At 37.3% G+C, this 13,473-nt stretch overlaps 1 protein-coding gene across 1 annotated transcript in view; it reads right to left on the bottom strand.

The window, feature by feature from the left end:
* LOC126827241 (muscle calcium channel subunit alpha-1) overlaps positions 1-13,473 on the bottom strand; it is a 69,379-nt gene extending 55,906 nt beyond the window's left edge. Inside the window, exons 1-4 of the mRNA XM_056102174.1 lie at positions 13,374-13,473; positions 12,327-12,466; positions 12,059-12,165; positions 10,396-10,548 (exon numbers count right to left, since the gene is read on the bottom strand). Of these exons, the coding sequence (XP_055958149.1) occupies positions 10,396-10,548; positions 12,059-12,165; positions 12,327-12,466; positions 13,374-13,382 (409 nt within the window). The 5' untranslated portion in view covers positions 13,383-13,473. The remainder of the gene's footprint in view (positions 1-10,395; positions 10,549-12,058; positions 12,166-12,326; positions 12,467-13,373) is intronic.

Here is a 13,473-nt window from a genome sequence, read left to right as displayed (position 1 = left end):
CTTACCGGAATAAGATGGGCTTTTGATATCCAATATTTAAGACAAAATAACCATTTTACCATTGGTACACGAATCGTGTACCATAATGCGCTTCAGCCCCAGTTGTAAAAAGAGACTCGAGGGACGAGGCTAGACACATTACACCAAATCGAACAGCGTATGTAGAATGGAATAACCAGACGCTAGAAATTTGCACTCGATTGAGACTGCTGGCTTATTTCGCCGAGATAACTGATTTGAAATTGGAGTAAAAACGGAAACCATTGAATGTAAATCAGTTTATATACATTCATATTACAGTATTATATGCGTTGCGACCCACTTTTGTCAATTTCTAGGTCCCAAATGTTAGCGATTTAGCTCCTTTAATCTGTATGAAATATATGGCACCACAGTTTTTCTTCTTGGCATTTACATGCAAGGGCCAGACTCATCTACTTGTGGACCATAGGCCAAACCCATCAGTAGGCCTATACAGGGGCCCCATACTTCGAGCCTTATACTTATTGTACAGGGGCCCTTATAGTTTTGAATATTATCTTAATAGTTTTGAATATTACCTTATAGTTTTGAATATTATCTTATAGTTTTGAATAATATCTTATAGTTTTGAATATTATCTTATAGTTTTGAATATTACCTTATAGTTTTGAATATTATCTTATAGTTTTGGATATTATCTTATAGTTTTGAATATTATCTTATAGTTTTGAATATTATCTTATAGTTTTGAATATCATGTTATAGTTTTGAATATCATGTTATAGTTTTGAATCTTATCTTATAGTTTTGAATATTATCTTATAGTTTTGAATATTATCTTATAGTTTTGAATATTATCTTATAGTTTTGAATATTATCTTATTGTTTTGAATATTATCTTATAGTTTTGAATATCATATTATAGTTTTGAATCTTATAGTTTTGAATATTATCTTATAGTTTTGAATATTATCTTATAGTTTTGAATATATTAATATTATATAATGAAATACCCAGTGATACGCTGACCCACAGCCGCTGCGCAGCAAATTAGTTCCAGTGGGTCTCCAGATAACCGAGGGTCCTAGGCCAATTGTCTATTATATATTACGCCCGTTGGTAAATTCAGCCCTGTTTGCATGTACATCAAGCTTTGTTACTAACTTTTAAGCACTTAGAATGCCGGAAACTGAACGTAGATGTAATTATGGCCCCTCAGACCCAGGGAACATGATAAGCGGTATCGCATCGCAGTTTGCTAAACAAAAACGAGGTAAGTGCAAATCAAATATTTTTTTGATTAGCAGAAAGTTATCAATTTTAAGGGAATTTGTGTATCAAGCGTAAAAACGTGATTTACCGTTCCATCATAGAACTGTATAATCTATGGTTCCACATAGATAGATAGTTGTGATTGACCATGTCAACTTTTTTTTTGTAGAACATTAGTAGGGATTATTTATTGCTGAATATCCAACCTCGTGGGTTTTATCTGATTTCCTCCCACCGTTTGAAGTACGGATTATACGGTGTCGATTCAATGGAAATTATGTGACGGGACTGCTGATTGATTTCGGAATCCTGAAAATACAGAATTCGGATTTACCAGCGATTTTTTGGCTGAAGTAATAAGGAAATAAATCGGGACATGAAAATCATACCGGATGTCACAGCAATCCGGAGTGATCAGAGATCGGATGTGACAGAGTCCACTGTATATACAATGTGTTGGGCGTATGAAATATTGGCCTAATAAAATGGTGTATTACGAACAATCACTGATTCCAAAATATAACCCACATGAACTAATCATTCTAACTTTTTATGCAATAATACGCTTTGGCAGTGGAAGTAAACTGGAGGAATTCCACGAGTATGGACAGGCGACCTTACTCCTTGTCACGTACAACCACGCCAGTTGACTCAATGACAGACTTTATGATACAATGTGCACGCGCTAACCATTCGGCCATCCAATAAAATAGAACTTTAAAACTATATTTCATTTCATTCAAATAACAATCCTACACGTAATCTACACTCTAGTTTTCAAATATCATCCTGAATGTGACATGTGATGTCAATAACAGCTGACATTATCGTAACCTTCAAATTCTATTCAATTTATTACGAGTACATACATAATGTCGATTTATTTTTCAACCCGTCACTATTATTTTTTTGCCTATGAATTTATTCAATGTTGATTTATACAGATATGTGACAACTTCTAAACACAGAGTGTGTATTTGTTATTACACAAATTACCTATTTTATACATGTAGGAGATATTTACAGCATAAATCACACATTAAACAGGCAGTATATCAATTTACTAAGAGACTTGCTGGCAAACTACCATCTCTATTATTTACTATACAATCATCATCATCAAATTACCCCATTACATGTAGATTTATTTCACTTATGTTCTTATTGTCAAACTCTGCATGGAGAGAGAGAGAGAAAGAGAGAGAGAGAGAGAGAGGATGACAGAATTATTTCACTTGTGTTCTTATTGTCAACATCTGCATGGAGAGAAATGAATTGAAATGGAGTTTAACGTCCTACTGTTCTGCTCCTATACTGGGCTAATGAAGAGGGGCATACGCCATACAGTGTGCTATGAGGGAAATTTTGCCCGGGCAGCGGCACTATCGACTACTCTTATATCAAATTCCAACTGCCAGGGGATCTTTTACGTGCATTCCAATATATACATGGGACCTCGTTTTTTTGTTTTATCTGAAGGACTAGACAGCTCTCCTTGTCAGGCCCTCCGTTCTGCACCACTGACAAGAGAGAGAGGGGATGACAATTATTTCATTTATTGTCAACCTCTGCATGGAGAGAGAGAGAGAGAGAGAGAGAGAGGATGATAGAGAGAGGGCAAGAATGATGTCCACAGGACACAAACTAGGTCATTTCAGAACTAAGGAATATACAAGTGGATGACACAGAGTAGACTGGAGGCTCAATGCACGGGAGTGTCCATCAAATGGACACAAAACTATCCTAACTTTTCTAGAGAAAAATTTTGCTAGGATGCCGAGTGGGCCATTGGGACGTTTTTGAGATATTCAGGGTCAAAGGTCAAATGAGGTCATTTGCACTGAAAGTTAATGTGCCGGCACTATTGTATCATAACAAGCCAACAGTGAGGCTGATGTCCCCCGCCGAAATTGCAAAATAAATAGATGACACATATTAATTAATCGCACATTTATTTTTTTCACTAAGTTTCATCACTCTCTATCAGATAGAATCAAGATTATCTTGTCCCAAACCATCGACAAATGAAATCGATTAGCTCTGCTTAGCTTCAGCTCGAAATGTTAATTATTGAACTCAGTCAAGACATTCACCTAATGAACATCTACATATACATCAAGTTTAAACATTCACCTAATAGACACCTATGCCAAGTTTGAACATTCTACCTCAATTAGAAGGAGAGTTATTGTGTTCCAAAGTTTCTACCAATCAAATTGCTTATCACTCTGCTTACCCTCAGCAAAAAATGTTCATTATCGAACTTAGTTAAGGTATTCATATAATAAATCTATACACCAAGTTTCATCAATCTCACTTAATTAGAACTAAAGTTATCGTGTCCCAAAGCATCAACCAATCAAATTGCTTATCTCTGCTTACCCTAAGCGGAAAATGCTCATCTTCGAACTCCATCAAGGCATTGACCTAATCAACACATACACCAAGTTTGAACATTCTAGCTCAATTAGGAAGAGAGTTATCGTGCCCCAAAGTATCAACCAATCAAATTGCTTATCTCTGCTTACCCTAAGCGGAAAATGCTCATCTTCAAACTCCATCAAGGCATTGACCTAATAAACACATACACCAAGTTTGAACATTCTAGCTCAATTAAAAGTTATCGTGTCCCAAAGCATCAACCAATCAAATTGCTTATCTCTGCTTACCCTAAGCGGAAAATGCTCATCTACAAACTCCATCAAGGCATTGACCTAATCAACACATACACCAAGTTTGAACATTCTAGCCCAATTAGGAAGAGAGTTATCGTGTCCCAAAGCATCAACCAATCAAATTGCTTATCTCTGCTTACCCTAAGCGGAAAATGCTCATCTTCGAACTCCATCAAGGCATTGACCTAATAAACACATACACCAAGTTTGAACATTCTAGCTCAATTAGGAAGAGAGTTATTGTGTCCCAAAAAGTGTGACGGACAGACAGACGGACAGACAGACGGACGAACCCATTTTAATAGTCCCCTGCTTTCTTCGAAAGGCGGGGGACAAAAACATGCTGAAACTGATCGAAAGTAATCAACCCTTTCAATAAAAATGTAAACTTGCTGAATTCACCTTTGTTCTTTGTGACCCTTAAGGTGAAATTTTCTGTTTTTGCACTAGGAAGATTTAAAGCAATAAATGTCAGCGGTAAATATAAAATTTAAAGCGAAACCTGTTCTAATTAATAATAGGAACATTTAAAATTTATCTTTAGGTGGTATTAGCACCAATTTGGTTAAAACACAGATCCTATTTCGTTTCGTTTTTATAGTTCAAAATTTCGTTTTACTTGTCTTTACTACACTTGGATCTGGAAGAGTTGTTATTTAACTCGTGTTCTGAATGGTGTCAAGGATAAGCCAATGAAACGGTCTGTTACGGCAAGCTTTAGGCGTGTTTTTCACGGAACTGTGGGTAATCCACTAGTAACATCAATGCTGATTGGTTAATCAAATGTCTGACGTCATAGGGTCATAAGTCGGTCTTTTGACCCCTGACGTGACCTATCGCTATAACTTGTCAGATCTTCATGTAGTGTAGGCCATCGAAAGTATAAAAAAAACGAAACGAAATATAGATCTGTATTCTAATCAGATTGTATTAGCACCAAACCTTTACTTTGGAATGTCGAAAAAGATCTTGCATAACAGAACCAAAACACTTCGAAACCTGTTTCAAAAATACGTAAAATCTGTCAAATCAAAGGCGGTAGTCCAACGCCACCAGGCCTATGTTACTCCCAGGTCTGAGTTCCTGCTATACACTAAATTTCAGCCTCGGGACAAATCCAGCGTAGCCGCCAACCCTGAACAGACAAACAAACAAACGACAGTCACTAATACTAGTATAGATCTCTTTTTTTTTTTAATCATTCGCTTCCATATATGGTTCATTAATCGAGCAGGCAACCCTACTCCTCTCATTTATAAGGCTGTTGTCATGGTAACCATAATCACATGACTCAATGACATGACTTATGTGCGCATTTTTAAACCACTGATTTTAAAAGGGAGCGTTGTCAACTATTTTTCCAAAAAAGGACTACTTTTTCATTCATAAGAAGGTTTGGAATTTGATGCGAGTAGGGTCACCTGTCCAACCTCATGAGTTTTCTCCTATTTCCTTCGACAGGCCGGGGGGGGGGGGGCATGGTGGCTAAGTGGGTAAGACGCTGGCTCGCTAGCCTGGAGGTCGGGTGTTCAATCCCTGCATTGGCCGAGAAAGTTCACCCAGATTTTCCAGCGTGGGTCCCCCTTATCAGTGTTGCAGGACGGAGGGTCTGACAAGGACAGCTGTCTAGACATTCGGGTGAGACGAGAAACCGAGGTCCCGTGTACACATTGGCATGCACGTAAAAGATCCCTTGACAGTTGGAATTTGATATAAGAGAAGGCCGTTGTGCCGCTGTCTTGGCAAAATTTCCCTCATAGCACACTGTATGCCTGTCTTCATTAGCCCAGTTTGGAACAAAACAGTAGGACGTTTAACCCCATTTCATTTCATTTTTCCTTCGACTGCCAAAGATCCCTCCTACATACAAGCAAATTACTGAATCAAAATTGTCTAGTTTGTGTCAATTGGACATTGTTAAACCTTATATTTACAAGTTGAAAAAGATTTCTTTAAAATACATGTACACTTTAAACCAATAATACTGAATTGAATGGAAATTCCTGACCTTTCAAATAAATGCCACGACATACACAGTGATATATATAGTTTATATTATTAGTGATGGGATCAGGACTTGCTCTAGATATTTGAAACATTGTTTTAAACAGTCTAGTGCAAGGGTTCTCAGTATACCTCCAGGGAATAAATTCACTCTGGGGTCGGGGGGGGGGAGCAGGTGGAACTTAATGATTCTGTCCCTATTTTACAATTATAATTAAAAAGAAAAAATGAAGCTGAGAAGAAATAAAGAGATATGTAGTGTAGACCATCGAAAGTATAAAAAAAACAGAAAGAATTAGGCCAAAATTAAAAGATTGTCTGTTTGCCCAAACACGACCGACCCCAAAAAAAGCTGCCGAGTCAAATTCTTTTATTGCCGTTTTTGAAGATTTTTTTTTTTTTTTAACAGCATTATTTTTAAGCTTGACAATGACACCCAAACGCGAAATAATCGGTCGGGAGATTGAACAGCCACTGTCATGTCTATACATAGTAACACCAAACTCGACACGTGATTTTGTAAAATCTCGTTATTTATCGCGATAGTTGTTGTTAAGGAACAGTATGTGTCATGGCAGACAATTACACACACCGAAAATAAAGTAACCAATCGTTTCGAACAAGTTGCAGCGATTTAACAACAGTAAGACATGGATGGAGGGACGTCTTTGATGATGTCAATGTTGATGAAATAGACACGAAGACAACGGACAAAATGGTTGTGACTGTTTCAACTGTTCTCGTTAGGCCTAATAAAAAAGTTAGAGTTTAAATATTTTTTTGTTTTTGCACTTAGTTCTCAAAGTCTGGTCCTCCCAAAAAAAAAAAAAGAATTTGCCTACCTACCTACCCATACCTAATCATCATGAGTCGGGTTTGGGCAAACTGAAATATTTTTAACCCTGGCCTTATAGATCAGGGCCCTGTTTCTTGAAATCTTAACTAAAGATAAAATCCAAATTTTAGTACATACTTCAATTTTGATTGGCCAAGCACTAAAATCAATCTAATATTATCCAATCAAATTAATAAAATTTGGATTTTATCTGTATTTTAATGAGACTGGTGGCACTATGGGAGAGTACAATGTATATGTATCTAACAACAACATGTATGACATTCAAAATATCACAAATGTGCAGAAATGAGGATAAATGTTTTAATCCTCTAGAAGCATTTAGTAATTGGGGGGGGGGGGGGGAGGGGTAGACTAGGATATTTCGGGACTAACATATGGTTCAATTTTACTTCAATAATTCGCTTGCACATTGGTGTCTTTAGCAGTGGGAGGAACTGGATAGAGTATATAGACGCATTTAGTAACTGTGTCGGGGAGGGAGAGATAGATTGAGAGACACACAAAATACATGTAGGTCTTTTTGGGACATATGGTTCAATTGTGCATAGGGGTCTTTAGCAGTGGGCGGAAACCAGAATTATTAGTAACTGGATAGAATAATTATTCTTTCATAAGTATGTGTTGTAGTGGGCGGGATGAATTTATCAACAGAGAGACAGAAAGAAATGGGGTTAAACATCCAGTCGACATACCCTAGTATAAATCTCAGCCAATAAATAGTATGGCTGTTGGGGTGACATAACGATCTAGATTATCGTGCTTCCAGCACTAGCTGGTCAATCACCTCTGGATTAAGATCATGGTTTTGATCCCTGGTGTGAGTGTATGTGACTTGGAAATAGGCGCACCCTCTCAACCTAGTGGGTTAACTCAGGATATGCCTGTTTCCTGCCACCTGAAAGACCTCTGTGCGTGCATTGAGCATAATAAAATAAAATAACTTGTCTACGATATCACCATCGCATGTTAAACAGAAGAAGAACAACAATAATTATCCAAAACATGTAAATGTTATTAAAAATTTGTTATATTTTTTTGCCATTTTAAATCATTCATTTATTGCTTTTGACATCATTGCCACTGGCGCTGCAAATCGAAATGAAATGAAATGAAATGAAATGGAGTTTAACGTCCTACTGTTCTGCTCCTAACCTGGGCTAATGAAGACGGGCATACGCCATACAGTGTGCTATGAGGGAAATTTTGCCCGGACAGCGGCACTACGGCCTACTCTTATATCGAATTCCAACTGCCAAGGGATCTTTTACGTGCACGCCAATGTGTACACGGGACCTCGGTTTTTCGTCCCATCCGAACGACTAGACAGCTTTCCTTGTCAGCCCCTCCATCCTGCATCACTGACAAGGGAGAACCACGCCAGAAAATCTGGATGAACTTTCTCGGCCAATGCAGGGATCGAACACCCGACCTCCAGGCTAGCGAGCTAGCGTCTTACCCACTTAGCCACGTGATCCCCCATTAAAGGGGAATTATGGGAGATTAGATAAAGAGTTGACATTTCTCCCTATAATTAATAAACCTGTTAACGAATGAAGCCTGCTATAAATGACTTGTAACATTGACAACTGCTCAACATGCATATTGTTATTGCACAGAACCCCCCCCCCCCCAACTTCTCTAAATGATTTCTACTAAAACTAGTGTAAACCAGCAAAAGTGTGCAATAACATTGAACATGTCTAGTTATTGCACGGTTAAGCTCCACCCAATCTACAAGAGGAAAAATAATCTGCTTATTCAACAAAAAGAACAAAGGAAGATTTCCTATCCATGTTACAAATAGATTTTAGTGAACTGTGAATGATGTGATTCAGTGATGTTACCATCTAGAATGGTGTGATTCAGCAACATTACAAGCTAGAATGATGTCAGTCAGCAATGCTACAAGCTAGAATGGTGTCAGTCAGCAATGCTACCAGCTAGAATAGTGTCAGTCAGCAACACTACAAGCTAGAATGGTGTCAGTTAGCAATCCTACCAGCTAGAATGGTGTCAGTTAGCAATGCTACCAGCTAGAAAGGTGTCAATCAGCAATGTTACCAGCTAGAATGGTGTCAGTTAGCAATGTTACCAGCTAGAATGGTGTCAGTTAGCAATGCTACCAGCTAGAATGGTGTCAATCAGCAATGTTACCAGCTAGAATGGTGTCAGTCAGCAATGTTACCAGCTAGAATGGTGTCAGTCAGCGATGTTACCAGCTAGAATGGTGTCAGTCAGCATTGTTACCAGTTAGAATGGTTATTCAGTGATGTTAACAGCTAGAATGCTGTGATTCAGTGATGTTACCAGCTAGAATGGTGTGATTCAGTGATGTTACCAGCTAGAATAGTGTGTGGGATGTTAACTGCTAGAATAGTGTGATTCAGAGATGTTACCAGCTGGAATAGTGTGTGGAATGTTACCAGCTAGAATAGTGTGTGGAATGTTACTAGCTAGAATAGTGGGTGGCATGGCATGTTACAAGCTAGAATAGTGTGTGGCATGTTACCAGCTAGAATAGTGTGTGGCATGGCATGTTACCAGCTAGAATAATGTGTGGGATGTTACCAGCTAGAATAGTGTGTGGGATGTTACCAGCTAGAATAGTGTGTGGGATGTTACCAGCTAGAATAGTGTGTGGGATGTTACCAGCTAGAATTTTGTGTGGGATGTTACCAGCTTAAATAGTGTGTGGCATGTTACCAGCTAGAATAGTGTGTGGCATGTTACTAGCTAGAATAGTGTGTGGGATGTTACTAGCTAGAATAGTGTGTGGCATGGCATGTTACCAGCTAGAATAGTGTGTGGCATGTTACCAGCTAGAATAGTGTCTGGGGTGTTACTAGCTAGAATAGTGTGTGGCATGTTACCAGCTAGAATAGTGTGTGGGATGTTACCAGCTAGAATAGTGTGTGGCATGTACCAGCTAGAAAAGTGTGTGGAATGTTACCAGCTAGAATAGTGTGTGGCATGTTACCAGCTAAAATAGTGTGTGGGATGTTACTAGCTAGAATAGTGTGTGGGATGTTACTAGCTAGAATAGTGTGTGGCATGGCATGTTACCAGCTAGAATAGTGTGTGGCATGTTACCAGCTAGAATAGTGTGTGGGATGTTAACAGCTAGAATAGTGTGTGGGATGTTAACAGCTAAAATAATGTGTAGCATGGCATGTTACCAGCTAGAATAGTGTGTGGGATGTTACTAGCTAGAATAATGTGTGGCATGGCATGTTACCAGCTAGAATAGTGTGGCATGGCATGTTACCAGCTAGAATAATGTGTGGGATGTAACCAGCTAGAATAGTGTGTGGGATGTTACTAGCTAGAATAGTGTGTGGCATGGCATGTTTCCAGCTAGAATAGTGTGTGGCATGGCATGTTACCAGCTGGAATAGTGTGTGGGATGTTACCAGCTAGAATGGTGTGTGGCATGTTACCAGCTAGAATAGTGTGTGGCATGTTACCAGCTAGAATAGTGTGTGGCATGTTAATAGCATAAAGTTAATATTGTATGTGCATGTAACATAATAATCCAATGTAATGTTACTGATCCATTAATTCCCTACTTCTCACATTTGTAAACAAAGATGTAAATCTACTTACTGGTTTTTATATCAAAACAGGTCTCATGCATTTTTCCTGAGAATAACTCCAATCCTATGATAGCGTATATGATAATGACAAAAATGACTAATAGAGCTATGTGTAACAAAGGCACCATTGCTCGAAGAATCGAGTTCAACACAACTTGTAAACCTGAAAGAAAAACAGACAAAATTTTAAATTAAATTATATTTCTGGAATTTGCGTTGATAATTATATATCTACCAGAAACAAGTACGTCGTAGCATGGTAGGCACGCTGATTGTGAGGGTGGTATGAAGTAACTCAGATCATGTAACTTCCTAAAGCTTGTTTGATTTTCTTAGCAATTTATTTTTCTTAAAGATACATTATTTAAGAGTTTTATAAAGAGTTGGTCATTCTTGCTATAATAATTCAAAAATAGATGATAAAAAAAGAAAATATTGAAAATTTCATTCAAATTACTTCATTCTCAGCCAAGTTATCATTGTTTGTAGTTTTGACAAGATGTGTGCACAGTGGTAACAAGGGCAGTGGTATAATCGAGACTTAGCCTCGCTTTCCCATCTTTAAATTAAATTTTTAAGTGGTGAATCGTTTTAATCTAGTTAAAAGCTCGAGTATCCGATGCCATCGAGAGTTGATTATGGTCTTGTTTTGTTAATAAATGTCTTATTAATAGTTTATATAACATTTCAGGCCTAAAGAAAGACCTGCAATAAGCAGATATCGCTCTTGCATAGTGTATGTTTAAGATAGAAATATCCCGAATGAAAAATAGAAAAGCTAAAGCCCAATCTTAATCCAACTACACAGATCAGAATGAACTCTGCAAAACATGTATTATTTATTTTCAAATACAAACGAAACTACACTATAACCTGGGTATCATTTATTCTTATGTATTTAGCACTAATTTCTTTCACAGTCATTCAATATCAAATCCTTGTTTAAAAATCGTAAAAATCATTTAAAATCACCATAATTCATCCAATTTGTACTTGTGTCCCGTTTAAAGCTGATCAATTAATTTTGGTAATAAGTGTCCAATTTACAAGCGTTTAATTTCTCAATCAATGTTAAACAATAAACAACCCAATTGATTACTGATGCATAATGATTAATTTTTTTAATAGTAGTCAGAAAATTAATCAGTCAGCTTTAAACTGGACACAAGTACAAATTAGATGATTTGGGGTGATTTTAAATGATTTTTACAATTTATTAAACAAAGATTTGATACTAAACGAATGTGAAAGAAGTTAGTGCTGGATACACAAGATTAATTGATACCCAGGTTACAGTGTAGTAGCTTCGTAAGAGAAATCAGGTACGGCTACCCATGATTTATAGCTATATCTAATTTTATTGAAAGAGAGAGAGAGAGAAATGGGGTTTAACTCCACTCCACACAAACTAGGTCATTTCGTGACTAACACATGGTTCAATTTCATTTCAATCATACGCTTGCGCGTAGGGGTCTTTAGCAGTGGGAGGAAACCGGAGGACCCGGAGAAAACCCACGAGGTTGGACAGGCGACCCTACTCTTTGTCACGTACAACCAGGGAATCAAAACCCCACCAGTTGACAAAATGACAGACCGTACGATACAGCGCGCTCGTGCTAACCATTCGGCCATCCAACCCCCCAATTTTATTGAAATAAATGAATTATACTTACTAGGAGCTCTTGAAACTAATCGTAACGGTCTTAACACCCTAAACGCCCTCAGAGCTTTTACGTCAAAACCCTTGCTATGTACAGCAGTTAGAATTATACTTATTACACTGAAAAAAAAAAAAAAAAAATTAATTAAACTCTTCAAGATGAAAAATAACAAAAATACAAGTAAAATTATTGCTATATTCATCGCCATAATTATTGAATTTAATATTCCATACGTGATTTCCATTAATCTGAAATAATTTATTTGAAAAATCCCACTTACCCTATAACAACTATAATAAAATCTAATATATTCCATCCATTCCTCAAATACGCTCCAGAATGCATTACAAAACCATAGGCTATCACCTTTAGAAATGCTTCAAGTGTGAATATAACTAAAAATAAAAATTCTACGTTTTCCTAAATAAAAGAAAAAAAAAAGATACATTAATCATTTAATGCCTCAAATTTGAAAATAACTAAAAATACATATTCTACATTTTCCTAAAAAAATAAAGAAGAAAATACATTAATCATTTATAAACTGTTTTCAAATACAGCACATGTATTTTACATAAATAGGTAGACTGGTAAAAAATTTTTTATACAATCAGTTTGCCTGGAGGTCGTGTGTTCGATCACTGCATTGGCCAAGAAAGTTCATCAGGATTTTCCGACGTGGTTTACCCTTGTCAGTAGTGCAGGACAGAGGGCCTGACAAGGGCAGCTGTCTAGTTGTTCGGATGGGACAAAAAACTTAGGTTCCATGTAAACATTGCCATACACTTATAAGATCCCTTGGCAGTTTGATACAAGAGTAGAACAGTAGGACATTAAACGTGAAATTTCGGGTTTAATCCTACACCGACTGGGCTAACGAAGAGTACATGTACCCATGTACAATGTAGCATACACCATACAGTGTGCTATGAGGGCAATTTTATCCGAACAATTTTACGGTCTCCACTTATTTCAAATTCCAACTGTCAAGCATTCTATTATGTGTACGACTAAACACCAGGGGAAACCAAACCAGAAAATCTGAAGAAATTTTCTTGCGAAAAGCCAAGATCGAACACAGGGCCGTACTGAGTCATCCTATTATGAAGTCTTAAGTCCGTTTTAATAAATAAGCAAACTCAGCATTCATATTTGAAGTGAACACAATTTTCGTGTTATAGGTTTTAATCTTAAATACCTGACCCTAACCCTAACAGAAAGTAGGAATTTCCATGTGGAAACAGTACGGACGACTAACCGCTAGTTTTTCGGTGTAGAAGTGATGGAAATTTAAAAGGGAGTCGGATCAAACATGTGTTTTACTTACCAAAGCCATGTTTACTTCGTTGGTATCAGATTTAGGATATGGAGTATATGTAGCAAGGGCCACGCAGTTGGCAAAAATTGTAATCAGGATCAGATATTCA

This window comes from Patella vulgata, chromosome 7, assembly GCF_932274485.2.
Source record: "Patella vulgata chromosome 7, xgPatVulg1.2, whole genome shotgun sequence".
NCBI classification, from domain to species: domain Eukaryota; kingdom Metazoa; phylum Mollusca; class Gastropoda; family Patellidae; genus Patella; species Patella vulgata.
This window is presented reverse-complemented; position numbering and strand designations above follow the sequence as displayed.